This window comes from Natrix helvetica (genome assembly GCF_964273705.1).
Source record: "Natrix helvetica genome assembly, chromosome: 6".
In the NCBI taxonomy this organism is placed as follows: Eukaryota; Metazoa; Chordata; class Lepidosauria; order Squamata; family Natricidae; genus Natrix; species Natrix helvetica.
In genome coordinates, this window is record NC_138553.1 from 63515215 (window position 1) to 63535810 (window position 20596).

The window sequence follows — 20596 nt, forward strand, 5'->3', positions numbered from 1 at the left end:
GGTGAGATTCCCTATTCAATGTGCCTGAAGTTTCTATAATGGGTGTATGCAGGCTTGTTTGCTTATACCATGGTTTACAGTCAGCTATGAGGGCTAGCTTGATGTAGTGGTTGAAGACATCAGGCTAGAAATTAGGAGATTGTGAATTCTAGTCTTACCTTAGGCACAAAGCCAGCTGGGTGACCTTGGGCCAGTCCCTCTCTCTCAACCCTACAAAGAAGGCAAGGGAAAACCATTCTAAAAAGCGCTGCCATGAAAACTGCAGGAACTGCCAGAGGAGGTCGTCAGGACTCAATCCTAAATTTTAATTTTGGGGGATGTTTTTCTCCCTCTTCTTAAAGCCAGCTATTGGTCTGCTAACATTTAGCTGCATGGAATTAGAGTAAGTGGTGCTATAAACCCAAGGATGCCTCAGTCAGATATATAGTTATCTTTCTCATACCTCCTCTTCTGTATGTTTGGCAAATAACGTGAAACATCCTGAAGTGGTTTTGCAAGCCGAAAGCCACTTGGTTTCTTGATTTACCATTTGCCATAGCCCTCGCATTCCTCTGTATCACTTTTCCGTAACTTATGTGCAGTTCTGAAGTTCTTACAATGCTGCAAAACAACATGTGGGAGGCAAAAGTAAACTCTTTCTATGATCCAATAGAGTCCCCAGCCTGAGAGACTTTTTCAGAGCTTGGTAAACTTAACCCCACCCCTCCGGGCAGTCCTGATTTTTATTTATACGTCTGTGGTCCAACGGAGTTCAGATGGAGTGCTGTGTGCGTGTGTGGAGATGAGCTGAAGTCATGAGCCTGGGCTGTTGGAGTGGTTTTAATCAGCAACCCGTTAGAGGAGAATGGAAAACGTCTGACAGGGTGAAGAACTGAGTAAGTAAACATGACTTTGAACTCCAAAAGACAACGGAGGAAAAAAAAGAGAGAAAAGAAACCCGATCGAGCAAAAACTAGGCTTTTTGCTCTGTTAAAAGCTGTGCAAGGAGGGGAGGCTGTGTGTGTTTTCTGGCAGGAAAAAGGCAATTTAAAAGATGAAGGAAATGATTTTTTTAAAGAACCCATCGGGAAAGGAATTGGAAGGGGGAGGGAGGGGAAGAAGAGCCCTGCTAGAAAAGCCTTTGTATTTTTCAGCTTTATGTGCAAAGCCCATTGCAGTTTTTAGCCAATATATCTTTCTTTGAACGTAACTGTTCGGTCGGTCCTTTCCTGGGTGTTGTGCAATGGAGTTTTGCTCTGAACTGTCAGGTTTCTTCTATTTGCAATACTTGGAAACTTAATGGGTGTTCATTTCCAATCGACATTGTTTATATGTTACTTCTTTCGGTCTCTCACCACCAATCCCATTCTTTCTTCCAGGTCTGACATTGCTTGCCTTTCTCTACTGGGGGCCTCTTTTTTCTTGCCTGTTGATGTCATGGAAGAACTCAAGCCCAGAACTGATGGAGAGAGAAGTTGAGTACAGAAAACATACCTTTTTGCCTTTCTTTCATGCTGGTAGAAAACAGCCAGACTGATCGGTCCTATAATGTGGAAATGGGACAAATCAGAAATCTGAGGTGCCATGGCTTGCCGGCAGATTGTGCCTGGCCGGAGATGGTGTCGTTTTCGCCCATTCCTGATGGTGCTGGTTCTGGCTGCCTATCTCTTCTACCAGACCCTGATGCCTTTAAGATCCAAGAGACCAACAATCCCTACAAGTGGCAGTGGACTGCTGCCCAGCAAAGCAGCTGAAGTGCAACATCAGACACACCAAGTCTTTGCAAGGCGAGTCAGTTGCTTCCTTCCTTCTAACAAACAAAAAGGGCAGAAGGAGGTAAGAGAGATTCTACAAGTTTCAAATAAACACTGTTGATAAGCCAGGCTTGCAGTTAAAATTAACTTTTGCTTCCTAAGTCACATATGTCAGGGAAAAGGAAATAGTGAAGTGCTTTGATTGAATGCCTTGCCCTGGAGGCACAGCCTACAGGAAGGTGAGCCAAAGTGATGATTCCTTGGAATGAAGCATGAATATCCCATTGGAATGGAATAATAAAAAGCAACATAGAAAAAGATGGGAAATAAGGAGGAAGAAGGAATATAATGTTGTAGCTATCTCTCTGCAGATTGGTGCTTATGTTGCATACCAAAGGATCAAAGGTGATATGATTAAAACCCGAAAAAACCACTATCTTATTTTGATTCTAAGATTCAGTAAAGCAGTAAGAATAAAGAGATAAGGATGAATTCATAGATAGATTTGAAAGGAGCAAGAATACCCGTCAGAGTGTGCACAATATTATTCTGTCTTCTACTGATCATATTCGTCAATAACTTTCTAGACTTTTCAAAGCTTGCCCAACTCATGAGTGCTACTGAAATGGCATTTCTAGGGAAAGTATTTTCTTTTCAGTCAGCTCATACTAATATCCAGTATGCATTAATTCAGTAGTAGATTCATAAATGTGTTTAGGATTATCCTTAGAGCAGGGGTGTCCAAACTTGGGAACTTTAAGACTTGTGGACTTCAACTCCCAGAATTCCCCAGCCAGCCATGCTGGCTGGGGAATTCTGGGAGTTGAAGTCCACAAGTCTTAAAGTTCCCAAGTTTGGACACCCCTGCCTTAGAGCCTTGAGATGGTCAAATCCTCTTTGTGCTTGTTTGCAATTTGTAACAGTCGATGCTTGGATTTAGGTGGGTAACGTTAGTGATTTGGTGTATAACAGCATTCCCCAACTTTGTGTACTTTGGAACACAATTCATAGGATTTTCAACCTGGGAATTCCAATTCCATCTGGAAAAGACCCAATTGTTTATTTTTCAAGCTGGGATTTTAGCAAACAACTGAGGGTTGTAATCCCTTCATAATACATAATTGTATTATGGCATACAATTTTCTCCAATGACTTCCTATAGTCGTTGTGCCTTCCTATAGTTATTGTCCCTAGGGCTCATGACATTTACAGTTCCAATACATCTTGAAAGCCCCCAGTTAGAGAATTCTGTCCCATTTTCATCCTATAAAAAACTGTAAAAAAATCTTATTTATAATATGTACCAACTAGAGTTATTAGTTGGTGCTGGCACATATTGGTTGTTGTTTTTTTTATTTTGTAGTGCTACCTCAACAATTGGTCAAACACCTTCCTACTTTTTGGGATTAATGTAATTAAAATTATTACATAGGAAACTAGTATTCACAAGAGCTAAGCAGGGCTCTGGAGCAGAAGGCTAAAGTGTTTCAAAGCATACAGTATCTCAGTCTCATCAGTTTCACTGCTATTGGAATAGCAGTGTTCCAATATCAGGGGTTGCCACAAAGAAGAGGGAGTCAAACTATTTTCCAAGGCACCTGAGGGTAGAACAAGAAGCAATGGGTGGAAACTAATCAAGGAGAGAAGCAACTTAGAACTGAGGAGAAATTTCCCGACAGTTAGAACAATTAATCAGTGGAACAGCTTGCCTCCAGAAGTTGTGAATGCCCCAACACTGGAAGTCTTTACGAAGATGTTGGATAGCCATTTGCCTGAAACGGTATAGGGTTTCCTGCCTAGGCAGGGAGTTGGACTAGAAGGCCTCCAAGGTCCCTTCCAACTCTACTATTGTATTGTATTGTATCTATCTATAGGTCCTTTGAACCGCTGTATCTTTTTCAAAACTAACCTCCACAACTACTGAAGGATCTTGGGAAAAAGGACATTTGGGCTAAGAAACTGAAAACAAGTACTCTGTGTTGCTTTCCACCTGCTTCTATCATAATCTTTATTTTCAATTAAGTAAGGTATAGGTAAAGGTTCCCCTCACACTTATGTGCTAATCGTTCCCGACTCTAGAGGGCGGTGCTCATTTCAAAGCCAGAGTGCCAGCGCTATCCAAAGTTGTCTCCATGGTCATGTGGCTGGCATGATTAAACACCGAAGGTGTATGGAACGCTGTTACCTTCCCACCAAAGGTGGTCCCTATTTTTCTACATGCATTTTTACATCCTTTCACGCTGCTACGATGGCAGAAGCTGGGACAAGTAAAGGGAACTCACTCTGTTATACAGCACTACGGATTCGAACCAGTGAACTGCCGATCTTTCTGATCGACAAGCTCAGCGTCTTAGCCACTGAACCACCGTGTCCCTTTCAATGAAGTACTGGAACATAAGTGGGATGCGATGGCTCAGTGACTAAGACACAGCTTGTCAATCAGGTTGGCAGTTCAGCGGTTCAAATCCCTAGTGCCGCGTAATGGAGTGAACTCCCATTACTTATCCCAGATTCTGCCAGCCTAGCAGTTCAAAAGCGCGTAAAAAATGCAAGTAGAAAAATAGGGCCCACTTCGGTGGGAAGGTAACAGAGTTATGTGCACCTTCGGTGTTTAGTCATGCCAGCCACATGACCATGGAGATGTCTTCGGACAGCGCTGGCTTCTTGGCTTAGAAATGGAGATGAGCACAGTCCCTCGAGCTGGAAACAACTAGCATTCAGGTGCAGGGGAACCTTTACCTTTACTTGAACCTAAGTACATGCCAAATGAATTCTTAAAAAACAAAAGTGATGGAGAGGCAGTGTAATCCAATGTTTTGTTTTCACATGGCCCTCCAACCCAAAAGACCCAAAGCAAAGCTATTTGGAGGCTAGATGGGATTGTGAGGACAATCTCATCACTGTGCATTTTGGTAAAAAAGAGTTTGATAAAAGATCAGCCCCACTGTGACAATCATTGCATACGTTTGTATAAATGTGTGAGGTCAGCAACAGCAATTATTTTTTGAGAGGCCCATCATAACTCCCAGAATTCCAGATATAACCCCAACACCCCAAAACTGGGCATTATTCAGACACTAATGTCTGCTACACATTAATAGTATTTTTAAAGCAGGTTTTCACCTCGCCATTTGGTAAGAACATAAAAAAGGCAGCTGAGTGACTTTGGGAGAGTTGCTGTCTTGGCTCAACCCACCTCATAGGGTTGTTGTTGTGAGAGAAATAGGAGGGCAAAGGTATGTGGGATATGTTTGTTGTCTTGAGCAGGAAATACAAACAGGCAAAAAAAAGCAAAGCAAGATTGAGACTTGGCCTGCTTCACTGAAATCCCTGAAGATAATAAATGTGAGTTCCTGTCCTCCCATCAATGTGTGTAGATATCTAAAGACTTTTAAAGCTACACATGCTTTAAAGTAAATCATGCAAAACGGAAAGAAAGAAAGAAATGATACAGATTTAAGCACTTGTATTTTAACCCTGCTTTATTCTGGCTGCCTTACAACCAATTGCTTTTTTTACATCATTCCATTTGTTTATACATCCTTGGTACCAGAAATGATATGTTTATAGTGAAATATGTATTTGTTAGTTTTTCATAAAGTGTACTTAGAACACTTGCACAAGCTATTTTGGTTGTGGCATCAGCTTTGCACAATTGCACCAGTGTTAAATCTCTGGAAGATGAAGTTATAAAATGCACAGCCAGCCTTTTAAATTAAATGTCCTCTGGGCAAGATTGTTCTTATTATAAGCAATCCTGTGTCACAGTACAAGTAAAATAACTTGTACCTTGAACTACCATTCCTAAATATCTGCTTCCTTCCCTTACAATCCAATCTTATCTTCTTATAAGGTATAATTCAGATTGCCTTAGAAACTTTCTTAAGAATGATTTTTATCCCCCAAAAATGGTTTCAATTAGGAGATCTTTTTAAAAATTATAAAAGTTTATAATATTTAATCTATATCAAATAAAGCTTCCAGGGACTTTGCAAGATTACAAATGTTTACTTTTGCATCTACTTTTCTATAATTAAAATCAGCTGTTTTTCTTACCCCTGTTTATATGTTTTAAAAATATACGGTAATGTAATGTCAGAAGTTTCCCATAACTTTAAAAAAAAGCTATGATGAGAAACTGGGATGAGTCTGGTTTCCTAGTTTGCTAATATGATTTTCTGGGCTAGTTATAGGCAGCATCATTAGAGTTAAGAGTGATGGATAGGACTAGAATAGTGATCTAGCTCCCATTTGGAAAGACTCCAAGATCAACAACAAAGCTAAGGAAATGCTGAGATCTGTTCCATTAACTACACTCTTTCAAGGCAGCATGTTATCTGCTTGCCTATAACATTACAAAGGAATTCATATCCATTTTTCTGTTGGCTAGCTTGGCTGACTGGGAGGCCGATAGCAATGTAGGTGCTATGTTAAACAGTAAACCTTTGTGTGTGTTTTTAAGGGCTAAGAGGTTATAAAAACAGGAGACTCCAGATGTTCCTTTGCCCAGGTACCTCACAAATGCATAGGAGCTGCTGCTTCTGATTAACTTTGAGGGTACAAATATGGGAAGAAAGGGAAGATTGGAAAATATATATCAATGTATGTATATATATGGCTCAATGTCTTGAAAAAAATTACTTTAAAGAAATGCTTAAATTATAGGATAGGAGCCCCCATATCACAATAATATCAACAATATCAACAAACAGTATCAGCTGTTGGAAATTCTGCAAAATATTATTATAATGCTGTACAGATTATAGTGCTGTATGGATAGAGAGATAATTGTAGGTTTCAGAAGGAGCCTAGGTGATATAATATTAGTGGAGAATTAAGGAGATGTCTTGAAACAAATATTTATAAACTGTTCTGTAAATGAAAAGAATAGGTGCATTCCTTAAGTCCTTGGAAGGGAGACAGTATTAAGAAGAGGCTCAGGCCAGAAGTGGTATTCAGTAGGTTCTGGCCAGTTCTGGAGAACCGGTAGTGGAAATTTTGAGTAGTTTGGAGAACTGGTAAATACCACTGTGACTGGCCCCACCCCCATCTATTCTCTGCCTCCTGAGTCCCAGCTGATCTGGAGGGAATGGAGATTTTACAGTAACCTTCCCTTGCCACGCCCACCAAGTCATGCCCACCAAGCCACGCCCAAAGAACCCGTAGTAAAAAAAATTGAATCCCACCACTGGTTCAGGCTTACTCCCTGGGGTATAAGAAATATATGGGAGGAAAAGTATGATCAGAATTGCAAGATTCAAGATCATAACCTCTCAATATAGTTTCCTAGACTACTCCAAAGCATCTGATAGTATTGATAATTGAAGAAACAGACCTTGAAATTTCTCAAAACAATAGGTATACCAAAGCATCCAATTTTTCTGATAAGAAAATTCCACAACAACTAAGAAGCAACACAGAGAACAGAATTTGCTGAATAGTTTGATATTGATCTATTAATACTGATAGAAAAGCAGTCACATTGGGCTGCATTCTATCATCATATTTGTTCTATTTCTAAATTGAACACATTATAAGGACTGCATGACTAGAAAATTTAAAGTGGAATCAAAATCACAATAAATGCCATGACTTGAAACATGAAAATGACACTAACTTGATTGCAGGAATGGAAGAAGACCTAAAAACGATCATCCTAAAAGTAAAAAGAGTGAAAATGTGAGCCCTCTTTGAACATCAAGAAAACAAAGATTATGGCTACTAGAAAAGTAGAAGAATGTACCAAGTTAAAATAATAGAAGGGGTTGAAAATGACAATTTTTAGGCACCAGAATTGACATAGATGGTGGTGTGCAAAATAGATTCATAGTATAATAATATGCAAAAAGGAACTGAGGGACTATGACGTTTGAATCATGATAAAAATCACAATGCTTCACAACGAAGTCCCTTCAGTGGTCTTCCCTATTAAGATGTAAGGATGTGAGAGATGAGATTTGAAGGAAAAGGAGAGATAAAATACTTTGAATTGTGACATTGGTGACAACCAACAGGGCCAACAGTTAAGTATTACAGGAAATCAAGCCTGAATGTTTAGTTGAAGCAAGTATCCCAAAACAATAACTACCATATTTTGGCTACATCATGAGAACCTAAGCATTTATGGAAAAAATGACAATGGACAGAAAAAGAAGAAAGAGCTAACAGTGCATACAGTGGATATTGGAATAATAGACACTACAGAGATGCACCAGAAGGGCTTGGGCATGGGGCAGATGACAATAGCACTTGAACAGTTTTCATTCCTGAAGACACTTGGGCTCGGCTATGACTCAGTGAAACAAAATAACAAAAGCTTGAAAAACGGGGACTAGAAGAATCGTGTCCTTGGCGTTCCAACATTTTAAAGTGTAGTATGTAATTATGATAATCTCATAATCATAATTCAGTAGCAATACACATGCATACAGACCAGTGGTGGGTTCCGGATCCCGTTCCAACCAGTACAGTTGGAATGGGCCCGGCGGCGTCCACATGGATGTGTGCAGCACGCGTGCACATACATGCAGTGCTGGCATGCGTCTTAGGGCCTCTGCGAGCCTCCGTGATGCTTCAGCTGCTCAGCAGAGCGTCGCGCAGGCATTGTTCATGCTGTGCGCGTGCGCGGAAGTGCCAAAGACTTAAAAGATTGGTAAGGAGCTTGGACAGGTGGGCCCTCTGGACCACCGTACCAGAATGGTATCTGATGCTCCGGGCAGGCTCCGGTATGCCTGTACCGGGGCGTACCACCTGCAACCCACCATTAATACAGACACACAAATGTATTTGTATATAGAAATTCACAAATACACATACAAACACACATAATTTTCAGAACACCCAGAGCAAACAAACTACTAATAAAATCCCTCAGTTTAAAAATGCAGGTGTAAGTACACACTCTAATTGTAAAATTTAACTTATGTTAACTTTAATTTATAAAACTGATCTGTAACAAAAGAACTTCAGTAGCCAAAATGTGACATTTATCTTTCAATCAGAAATGAAATCAAATCCACTTAAATTACCAATTTACAAAGTAAAAGTTTTACAACTTTTATTTATTTTCTGGCTTCTCCTTGCCAATTTGTATCATTTTATCCAATTCTAGAATATTTTAAGTTTGGTCTATTCTAGTGCTCTCACTGATGATATATTTTTTCTTTTCTAAATAAAGTCGCAGAGCATATTCCCTTGCATGCTCCAAAACCATTGGATTCTTTGGCACTCTCTGTAACATTACCCCACTGGGCATGCTCATCTATTACATATCTCATACGAAAAAAGTCAACATTCTTACAGAGGTCCTTCATACATTAGGACTATGGTTCTGGATGTCTATAACCTCAGCCTGATCACTATAATTGACTTCCCTTTTATGGAAATTCAGCAGGCATCTAAGGATCAAACTGGAGCTTTTCAACTTTGCAAAGTATGTGCAGTTGCTTAGTTTAAAGATTAAGAGTCAACAAGATCTTTATGGTGAAACATAGTATCATATATTCAGATACAAGAAGGATTTCTAATCTCAGGATGATTAAACCATGATTAATTAGAATTCCTATTTATAATTATCCTTACTTGGCACACTTTTCTATAAGTGGATAGAAGGAGACGCAAATAATTTAATCTGGAGATAACAAATGAAAGGAACATTTGGAGCTAGTTAAATAGCTCATTCTGATTATGAATTGTGGCTTAGAATAAATGGTGAATTATTTTGTTTTGATGCAAAAAAACGGCAGTGAAGTGATTTCCATTGCAATTTTACTTGTATTTTTCCTCTGGAAGAAACTTTGATTCTAAAGTATATTTTAGGAAAGGTTCCTGCATTTTATACTTGATTTATAATCCCATGTCTGAGAATTTTGGCAGCTTTAGTCTTCTCACACCTGGAGGCAGTCAGATAGTGGAAAGCTGATCTAAATAAAACAACTGGCAATATGAACTGCAGCATGCATGAAGTGAAAATAAGTGAGCTTTAGTGACATTCTTCCTCTGAAGCAAACTGCAGCAGATCTGACTGAATTGCTCAGCCTGCTTTAATGTGCCTGTAATCAAAGCATGTCTTCTGATTTTTGTGGCCTGCTCTATATTTAGGCAGCAAACAATGAGAAACACAGGAACATTCCAGTCATTTCAGCCCAAAGCCCACTCCTTCCCAAACAAAAATACTACAGACATAAAAAGCTAATGTGTTTTAAATAGCTTTCAGAATACAGCAGTGACAAAAAGGAAATTCACTTATTCCTAGAAATACAGGAAGCATAAAAGTGTTAAATGGGATAAACTACATTCGCAAGACACACGGTGGGAGACTGTGTAGGGAAGTGCTTGTAATAATGCAACGAAGTACCGTATGTTTTAGAAATAATCATATTATTTCCTCTCTCCTCACATGAACCACCAGCTCTTTCTTCAAACTAAATACTGTATCTAGTTGATCTTATTTGCCGGGATGTGTTTTTTCTTACTTTTTTTTAATACTCTTAAGCAATAATGTATGTCTCATATAGATACAAATTAATCATCCATTTATAGTTACCGTATATACTTGAGTATAAGCCGACTCGAGTATAAGCCGAGACCCCTAATTTTACCCCAATATATATATATTGCTCGTTTGCGTCCGGGGTTCATGCTAGTCTTTCATGCTATGAAACAGAGCATGCGCAGGCACCTTACCTCTATCGCGTTTAAGCTGTACTGCGCCTGCGCGGTAGGACTTTCTTCATTCGCAGCCCATCCGGATGACGTGTCACGCTGGGAGCTGCATCTTCTGTGAATGGCGATCCCGGAAGCACCGAAGCCTCGGCCGCGCGCAAGTAATTTTTTTTTTTCCCACTGGAGTATAAGCCGAAGTGGATTTTTCAGCCCCAAAAGTGGGCTGAAAAATTCGGCTTATACTCAAGTATATACGGTATGTATTCCAGACAGCATACTAAAAAGCAGAGACAACACCCTGCCAACAAAAGTGCGTATAGTCAAGGCTATGGTTTTCCCAGTTGCAATATATGGCTGTGAAAGTTGGACCATAAGGAAGGCTGACCGCCAAAGAATGGAGACCTTTGAACTGTAGTGCTGGAGAAGACTCCTGCAAGTCCCTTGGACTGCAAGAAGATCAAACCAGTCAGTCCTAGAGGAGATCAACCCTGACTGCTTCAGGCCAGAGCCTGAAGATGAAACTCAAATACTTTGGCCATCTAATGAAAAGGAAGGACTCGCTGGAAAAGAGCCTAATGCTGGGAACAATTGAGGGCAAAAGAAGAAGGGGACGACAGAGAATGAGGTGGCTGGATAGAGTCACTGAAGCAGTTGGCATGAGCTTAAATGGACTCCGGGGGATGGTAGAGGACAGGAAGTCCTGGAGGAACGTTGTCCATGGGGACGCAATGGGTCGGACACGATTCGCAACTAACAACAATTTCACTTTGCACTTTCTTATTCCAAGTTTCTTTACATTGATTAGACTGATAACTGCATATTTCTTTAACATTAATACGTGAAGGCAACAGGCTAGTTCAGAGCCCAGGGAGGCCATGCAATGCACAGGTTTCTCCTTTAACATCCCACTCTCAGCATTTGCTGAATAAAACACATTTTTTTTTTGCTTAATGACAAGGGTGGCCCTGCAAACTTCCATCAGACTCTTGACAGTTGGATATGGTAACTCACATTTTAGTTTGTTTTCCAAAAATTCTCTGGACCACACCTAAAGCTTCTAAATTGAATGCAGCTGATAGCATGAACTTAACCCTTTTTCTTCTAGCAGTGCATTAACTGTTGTGACATAACTTTACTGTGATTGGCTTTTTTTGCTCCTGTTCTGAAGTGTGTTCTTTTGGGTTTCACAAGAGAACACATTTGCTGCATATACTTAAAATGCAGGGCGAAATGACTTCTGAGGATTTCCAGTTTATGACATGTCTTATTGGGAGATAAATTCACCTCAGAAAAATAGTTTTGAGTATCCATTTTAGATAACAAATGGCTGTGCTTAGTATGTGGATGGACTGAGTGATTCCAGGCAAATTAACCAGCTGCAGGATGTCCACATTCAGTTTATCTCAGAAAAAGGGCAAGAAATCTGGCAGAACACATATTTAAACAAATATGTGGGGTGGGGGGGGGGACAGTAATTATCTGGTTTGTGAACAAATCCATGAGCCAACATCATATTTAAACAGAAGTTACTCTGAAGTTAGGTAAGTTAAAGAGAATACCAGAGGCTAGCAAAATGTCTTGTGTTGAAAATGAAATAAAAAGGCAGTCTTGCTTTTCTTTTAAAGACAGAATTCCAGTATTTCATCATGAAAAAATGGCATTTATTTGGTTCAAAACTCTTGATTTATGTATGTATTTAATCAAACGTACAGGCGTCCTCAATTACGGTGAAGTTACAAGGTGAAAAAATATTCACCTATTACTACTTACGTATCTCACTGCATTCTGGATTAGCTATAATTTCTGACTGGTCTTCAAGAGTAACCCCATGTAGAAAATATTGCAGTATCCCAAATGGGAGATGATTAGGGTATATAAGTGATTGTGAGAAGCGTGTCCTGATTCAAGAAAAAAATGTAACTGCTACAAGAGATTGATCAGTACAAGACCTTCCTGGGCATGGCTGACAATAGGGCAGAGGTGTCAAACTCGATTTCATTGAGGGCTGCATTAGGGTTGTGTTTGAGCTTGGAGGGTTGGGGTGGGTGATGTGTGGCCAGGGTGAGCATGGCAGGGGTCGGTGTGGTTATGGCGGGCGTTTGACACAAGCTCAAGATGCCTATTTTTCCCTTCTTTCTTTCCACAGCTCTTTACTATAACCATTTTCCTATGACTTCTACCAGATTTTACTGGCAAACATTACTTATTCTTCATACTCTATCCAAACCTTTTATTTCTAAATTTATATCCCATTGTTTAATAGTAAATTGCATTTCCAGTGAGAAAAGCCATTTATACTTTTACATTTTTATTATTCAACTAATAATAAAAATACAATAGCATAAATAACATGATAATACAAGATCTAACAGCAGAGGTAAATTTCCAGGATAGTAAATAGCTGCATGGACAAGCTACTTGATAGATGAAGTTCATCAATCAAGATAGATACAAGATCAGGGTGTTGAGGCTGATAATATCTGTAAGAAAAATGGTCCTTAGTTAAATAACCATTCTGGTGAACATGCAACTCCAATGGAGGAAAGATGCCTTGCTGGGAGTGTGGATACTTGCACCATTGTGCATGTCTATGTGCAGAATTTGTGGAGACATAATTGTGTGCAGAAAGTGACAGGAAGGGACTTAATTATAATTTTAATTTGCCGCTGAGTGTCATTTTTGAGGCAAGCTGCATTTTTAACAGTTTTAGCCTAAGCAGCTGAAACAAGATTAAAGAGTCTTTTGCAGTACTGTTTCTTCTGACTCACAACCTTGTATATTCTGGTTTATGTTAGGTGAGGCACAATTTTATGAATAGAGAGGATGGCAAGAAAGTCATATGAATATGATTTTTTCATGTTACAATTGCATATTATTAGAGCAGTTGAGTTGGGGAAAGCAAAGCATATGTTTTGAACAATGGAGAGTGTACTAGAAAAAGAAAACTCCAGGAACATGTCTGCAACTTCTGGGAGCAGTGAGGAAAAACAGGGTTGCCTTAATCTCAGCAGAGAATTGCTGGGAAAATCCCCCTCCCCCAGTATAAAATGTGATTATGAGACGCATGCGCTCCGCATGGGAGACCTTGAGAGAGAGCGTCGCTTGCAAGTGGCTTTGTTTACTTCTTACCGAAACACGACACGGCACATACGCATGCAGTAGACTGAGATTGAGATTGAATGTTGATATTCTAGCTGCAGCACTTGCCGTAAAATTCAATATGAAGGATATTTCTTGTTCAGATATTTCCAATATATTGTTAGAAGATGATACATTGACAAAAAATATTAATTCAATGGAAAAGTACTCATTTAAATAATAACTAACAGGCATGTAAGCATAATTACAATATAAAATGTTACAAATGTTTTTATTATGCATATATCATATTTTAGTGTATTATTGTTGCAATGAATAAAATATTTCTTTTATTTACGATATTTTTCCCAATTTATTTGTCCTCCTTTTCATTGTAAAAAAGTTGGTCACCTCAGTTTTGCCCCATTTTATGATCTTTCTTGCCACAGTTGTTAAGTGACTCTGACTTCCCCATTGACTTTGCTTGTCAGAAGGTTGCAAAAGGTGATCACATGACCTTAGGACGCAGCCACGGTCATAAATGTGAACCAGATGCCAAGCATCTCAATTTCGATTGTGTGACCATGGGCTTGCTTCAAAAGTTGTAACTGTGAAAAACATGAAAACATAAGTCACTTTTTTCAGTTGTAACTTTGAATAGTCACTAAATGAACTGTTGCTAAGGATTACCCGTAGTCTTCTTTTCCCCCACTCTATTTGCTTAGCATTCGAAAGATGTTTAAAAGCTGCTGTAGAAGGTTGGGGATAAAAGTGGAACTACCTTCTTTGATTTCAGTATTACTATTTAGTTCACTCTATAATTTTACAATTACTAGAAGCCTTGCAGAGTTTTGGATTTTAGTTCCCACAATCCCTTGCTAAAAGTCGTGTGACTAGCACTGATGGAAACTGAAGTAAAAAAGGCAGCAGATAGGCCTACTCACTGCCTACAGACATAACTGAATTAAGACTGAAATAATACTTGCAACCTGAAGTAGATCTTCCAAAACTTTAACATGTGCAGAGCAAAATAAAGTGTCTGGTTTGTGTCCTGCAAGTAGTTCTGCTCTCTAGCATAAATTAAAAATGAAGTTTCCTGAATTTCAAAGGGGAACTATAGTTTCTACTAATGAATGCCAAATTCTTTATGCGTCAGTTCAAACATATTTGTTCAATTAGTGCTGCAGCAGCCTCTTTATAGAGGAAAACACTCCTGGCAAAATGCCAAACAAACCTTGTTTTACATTTTGTGCTGCTTAAAGTAGAGCCCACCAGAACTCCATTCTCAGTTGAGCAGCTCCAAAACCAAAATGAAATAAATAAAGCTGAAGAAAAAGTTTAAACACCTGCATTTTCCCCTTTTTAAATTATATTGTTATAGATCTTGATACATTTTACATATTGTTTCAAAATCTACCTTATAATGAGTGTTTACAGAAAAAATAAAAGCTGAACTCCATTCTTTCAAACCAAGAAACTACAGCCTGTAATTTTTTTCCAGATACTTTGAAAATGCAATGTTAGATGATTTGTTGTACATTGAAAATATTTTTCTTCAGGAGAGACCTATTTTTAATTGTGATCATTGTTCATAATTTTAAAAAAAATTGCTGGAACTGGCTATATTCTAGTCATGTTACGTTATTGCTAAATATTCTACATTTTATTTAATAATGCCTTCAGCACTTCACTTACAAAATTGACATAGAGTCCATGGTAATAATTATGACCCCAAATTTAATCTCATACAATTTAAAGCTAACTAATTTGGGAAGAAATCAGAGTTTAGTGAAGAGATTCAGCTACTGAAAGGGATAGTTGCCCAAATACTCTACTCCTTGATGGCAAACCTACAGCACGCGTGCCACAGGTGGCATGCAGCGCCCCCTCTGTGGACACAGGAGGCGTCACCCTAGTTCAGTTCCACCATGCATGCGCGTGTCTCCCACCAGCCAGCTGGTCATTGGGTCTCTGCCGCATGTGGGGGGCATGCGGGGGACCGTGTGTGTATGTGCGGGGGGCTGCACACACATGTAAGGCACGGTTCATGCTCAAGGCATGTGCAAGGCATGTATGCATCTGTGTTCTGACCACCCCTCTCGTATACCAAGTCACTCCGACACAAAGTCTCTTCAAGATGTTTATTTACATACAGGTTCAACCTTGGCAGCAATCCAGCCTGCCAAGGTCCAGATAGCACTTTGGGCAGCAATCCAGCTACAGCGAACCCTTTGGCAGCAATCCAGCTACCAAGATCCAGATAACCACCTTGGCAGCACTCCAGCCTGCCGAGGTCCAGGGAACAGATTGGCAGCAATCCAGGTAAACACTTTGGCAGCAATCCAGTCTGCCAAGCTATGACACAGATCTGAGAGTGTCTCCAACTCTAATGATCAGTTGATTCCTGCAAAGGGCGTGTCCACAAGCAGCCCCTTTATAGTCTGGAAAGGAGTCTAATTATCAGCAGCTGAGAGCAATTACCTCCTGTAACTGCTCAATTGCTCCTTACGCCGGGTAGCACGCCGGTAACGAGCATCTAATAACTCACTGCTGATGTCTGACTCACTGTCCTGTGACTCCTCCCCACTGCTCCAAGGCATGACATCAGGAGCCCACTTCCTTTGGCTTTCACCACTGCCCCATGCCTCAGGCGCCTCCTGGTGGCCAACCAGCCTCTCTGCGCCCTGCTCAGAGTCGGAACCCTGTCCAGGGTCCTCCACATCCTCCTGAGCCAACTCATAGGGATCCTCGCTGTCTGAGTCTGGTGGCAACTCCAACGGCTCCTGCTGGGCCACAACACATCTGCATGAGGGGTGCATGCATGCATGGGGGTACATGCAAGCGTGGATGGGAAGGCACGCACGCTTTGGTCCAGAAAAGGTTAGCTATCACTGCTCTACTCCAACACTTCTCAACTTTGGCAACTTGAAGATACGTAGCCTTCAATTCCCAGTATTCCCAAGCCAGCATATTGGCTGGAGAATTCTGGGAAGTGAAGTTCACACATCTTAAAAGTTGTCAAGATTGAGAAACACTGCTCTATTTGGTGTCTGGGTGCTATTTTTAACATCTCAATCCCTTCAGTCGGCTAAAATGAATGTACTTCTTGTTACAAAAAAGAGCAATGTACATGACAAAGACTAATTTAATCTGTAACTTCTGATGCTTCATAGTGCAAGGCGTTCTTTGACTTAACTGAATTAACAGAAGCTAGCATGAATCAAAAGGTTTTGTGAGAGGTGTGAAGATAGCTAGACTTTGGCAGGCTCCCATACTGTAACTGTGGTACACAAGTTTCTAAAATTGTCTCTTGTGCTTCCTTGCTGGCTCTTCTTACCTGGCATTTAGATAGTAAACTCAAAAAAACTTTCTTCCATATGTCACATTCCACTGGATCATAGGAGATGACTCATAGGAATATTAGATTTAGGTAGCATAAGGCTTTATATGTCGAAATTAGAGACACTGTTGAAGCCTGTTCAACATGGCTCAGATTTTGCTTCCTCTTAAGATGACCGAATCTGGTTCTAAAATCAAATACAATGAAATTGTGCTATTTTCTGTCAAATGCACATTTATTCAGCAACTGTTTGATATTGTTGTAACAACGGGTGTCCTGAATTCCTGAATTATTTCAATTTTTTCATGGCAAAACTGTTTCCTTACATAGCTTGTCTGCCACAATTCACTGAAGTTGATTTGAAGTACATGTCGTCCTCAAATTACAAGCATTCATTTAGCAACTGTTCAAAGCTATGATTCTGAAAAAAAGTGACTTTTAATGGGTCTGCACTCTTACAACTGTCTCAGCATCTTTACAACCATGTGATCAAAATCGGGTGCTTGGCAATCGGCAGGTATTTACAATGGTTGCCATCCATGTCTCAAGGTTAGATGATGGCCATTTGCCACATTCCCAACTGGCTTCCAGCAAGCAAAGTTAATGGGAGAAGCTGGATTCTCTTGATGGCTTTATTTGCTTCACTTAACTGCAGAGATTGGCTTAACAATTGGGACAAAAAGGTTGCAAAATTGAGTGTGATTCACTTAACAATTGTTTGCTTAGCAATCAATTCTGGTCATAAATCAAGGACTACCTGTATACAAATAACATCTCAATACATTTTTATAAACGATCCTCCTTTATGAGGGGCAAAGTAACTGGTGACCAAAAGAGATGCAAGAGTAGATATTAAGATATTAAGATATAGGAATATTGCCATATTCATAAGACATAAAATGTCTCTCAAGTATCAGCTGAGAAATGGTATCACAAGTTTGGCATTTAGAAGGAAATGTAGATTTTAACTCTTTCTTCCTGACCCAATATTCATGGTTAAATTCTACACACAGACAACACACACACACGGAGAGAGAGGCAGAGAGAGAGAGAGAGAGAGAGAGAGAGAGAGAGAGAGAGAGAGAGAGAGAGAGAGAGAGAGAGAGAGAGAGAGAGAGAGCTATATGCTCTACTAGGAAAAGCATATGTGACTACATTCCAATAAAAATGTAGAGCATGTTGGTCTTTTGGCTCCAAAATTTGAAGGTATCTATTTTGCCTTTTAGTTGTAGCATTCTAAGTGTTCTGTTCTTCTTAAAACAAATATTAGCTTTATTTGGTGTGCATGCTGCAAATATCAAGACACGGTTTAATTGTGCAAAATAACTTTGTTCAGCTTTGTTTTGAATCTAAGGAAGATATTCCATAGAAATCCACTCCTTCCAAACTTCTCCTCATTACTCCTCTCTAAATTTCAAAAGTGAATTTTGTATTCTGGCATTTGGAATCAGGTCAAAGTCAACACATTGCATTATGCAGGAAGTAATGGAACAGTCACCCAAATAAATATCAGTCATCACAAATGTTTCTATTACTGCTATTACACACAGCAATGTGAAATCACAGCTGCAAGTTTCTTAGCTGGTGTTGGCTTTCATTCTCATTAAGTTCTTCCTAAGAACTTAGGATGTCATAGTATATTGGCAAAGTACATGTGCAGATCCAAGCATGGCCTTGTGTAATTGACAGGTATGTTTTTTCAATGTGTAGATGTTTTAAGTACTATCCAAGGCTTCTCAATACCAATAGGACCACCACTGCCTGTGCCATAATCATTCAGTTTTGATTTTCAGATCTTAATACTTTGTGATCCTCTCCAGTTCTTTGCCTTCTATTATACTATCCCTTGATATTGCACATTGCCATTAATATATGTTTATGGAGATTCTCAGTCATCCAGATTATGGTTGTCCCAAAGGTGCTTTTTCAAGTGGTAACTGAACTTTTTTGTTTTTCTTTGAAGACGTTTTGCTACTCATCCATTCTTCAGCTCGACTGGATGGTGGGGAATGGAAGGATTTATATTCCTTGGAGACAGCTGGTCATTTGCATTATTTTAGGGAGTTGTAGAGGCCACTTGGAGGTTTATCTGTGTCCTCAGGGTTACGTGAGTAGTGCAAATGGGTATGGAGCCTTCTTAGAACTACTGAAAGTACTGTGTTGTAGACTGGACATAGATGATGTTGTATCCCTCCTGCTCTGTTGAGAGGCTGTTACATTTTGACATAGATGGTCTCTTTGACCCTTCTTTCAAACAAGTGATCCTCTCTGTCCAAACTGTGAACTTTGCTGTCTTCAAAAGAATGGCCTTTGTCTTTCAAATGCAGATGGACTGCTGAATCTAGTCCTGATGGGTTTGTTCTCCTATGTTGTACCATGCGTTTATGAAATGGTTGTTTTGTTTCCCCAATGTACAGATCTGCACATGGCTCACTGCCTTGTACTGCCTATAACACATTGCTTAGTTTGTGTCTGGGTGTTTTGTCCTTGGGGTAGACAAACCTCTGCCTTAATGTATTCTTGGGTTTAAAGCGTGCGTGTATGTTGTGTTGGCTGCTGATCCTCCTAACCTGAGCAGTTCAGATGTTACTGCCATGTATGAAATGACAACATTGCTTTGTTTATTGTTATCTTTATTGTCTTTTATGGAAAAGCTTCTGCTGGATCTTTTTTGTGATTTGATGAAGGCTGACTTGAGATAGCCACACCTTCCGAGGGCTTCCTTGATGTGTTTTAGTTCTTTTTCCTTCCTATTTTTGCTGGCTGTCAGGCCTTCCACTCGGTGGTGTAGGATTCAACTCTGCATTACTCAGGTGATCCTGAGAACACAAATAAACCTCCAAGTGGCCTCAACAGGCCTCAAGGAATGCAAATGACCAGCTGATGGCAAGGAATATAAATCCTTCCATTCCCTACCATCCATCAGAGCTGAAGAAGCTTCTTGGATGAGAAGCAAAACGTCTTCAAAGAAAAAACAGAAAGTCCAGTTGCTTGTTGAAAAAGCACCTTTGAGACTGTCATTAATATAGTAATATAATTATTACATTCTGTATATATGTATTTATTAAATACATTTTATTTATGTATTTACATTTATACATTATTAATTAAATACATTTATCAAAAACATTTTAAATGTTTTTTTTCCAGAATTTTTGTTCTGATTTTGGCTATCCTATTATTTCTGAGAAAGCTTGTACTGAGCATTGAAAAGCCCTAGATTTTAGTAGATCTCAAACTGACAATAGTCACCTAGGAAAGGGAAAAGAAAATAGAAGTAGAAGCAGATAAAAAGACAAAGGTTGTTCCAGAAGAAGGGGCGTTTTGAGGATAGAGAACATTTCATTCCTCACTATTAGACAAATAGGTTATAAATATGGCAAGGACAGAGAGCGGATATATTTACAAGACTGTAATTTTATTCCCGTGCACTTCCTTTGCACTCGTATTACTTTTGCTTATAAACACAGTGCATTTGATGGGAATATTTTAATAGTCCTGACTTTTAACATATAGAAAATAATAATTTAACAAATGATAAATGTATCAATTTTAATTGGAAAAATGTGTGATCTATAATAAACTAGGCAAGTATTAGTCATTCATCAAAGGTTATACAAGTTATGTGCCTCCTTCCTGAACATAATTTAACGCTTGAGCCAAGTGTAACATAAAGCAACTTCCTGTAACTGATAAAAAGGCTGTTGTGAATATCACTTTATACCTACCAGGTTACCAGACCAATCAAGAGTTCAAAGCAGTGTGAAATAGACTTGTTTAC

The 20596-nt window shown here is 39.4% G+C and overlaps 1 protein-coding gene across 1 annotated transcript in view; it reads left to right on the forward strand.

Annotated features, from left to right (window-relative positions):
• Positions 1-748: 748 nt before the first annotated feature.
• Positions 749-20596, forward strand: part of CPED1 (cadherin like and PC-esterase domain containing 1) — a 94677-nt gene continuing 74829 nt past the window's right edge. The window contains exons 1-2 of the mRNA XM_081958410.1: positions 749-875; positions 1359-1815. Coding sequence (XP_081814536.1) covers positions 1564-1815 — 252 coding nt within the window. The 5' untranslated portion in view covers positions 749-875; positions 1359-1563. The remainder of the gene's footprint in view (positions 876-1358; positions 1816-20596) is intronic.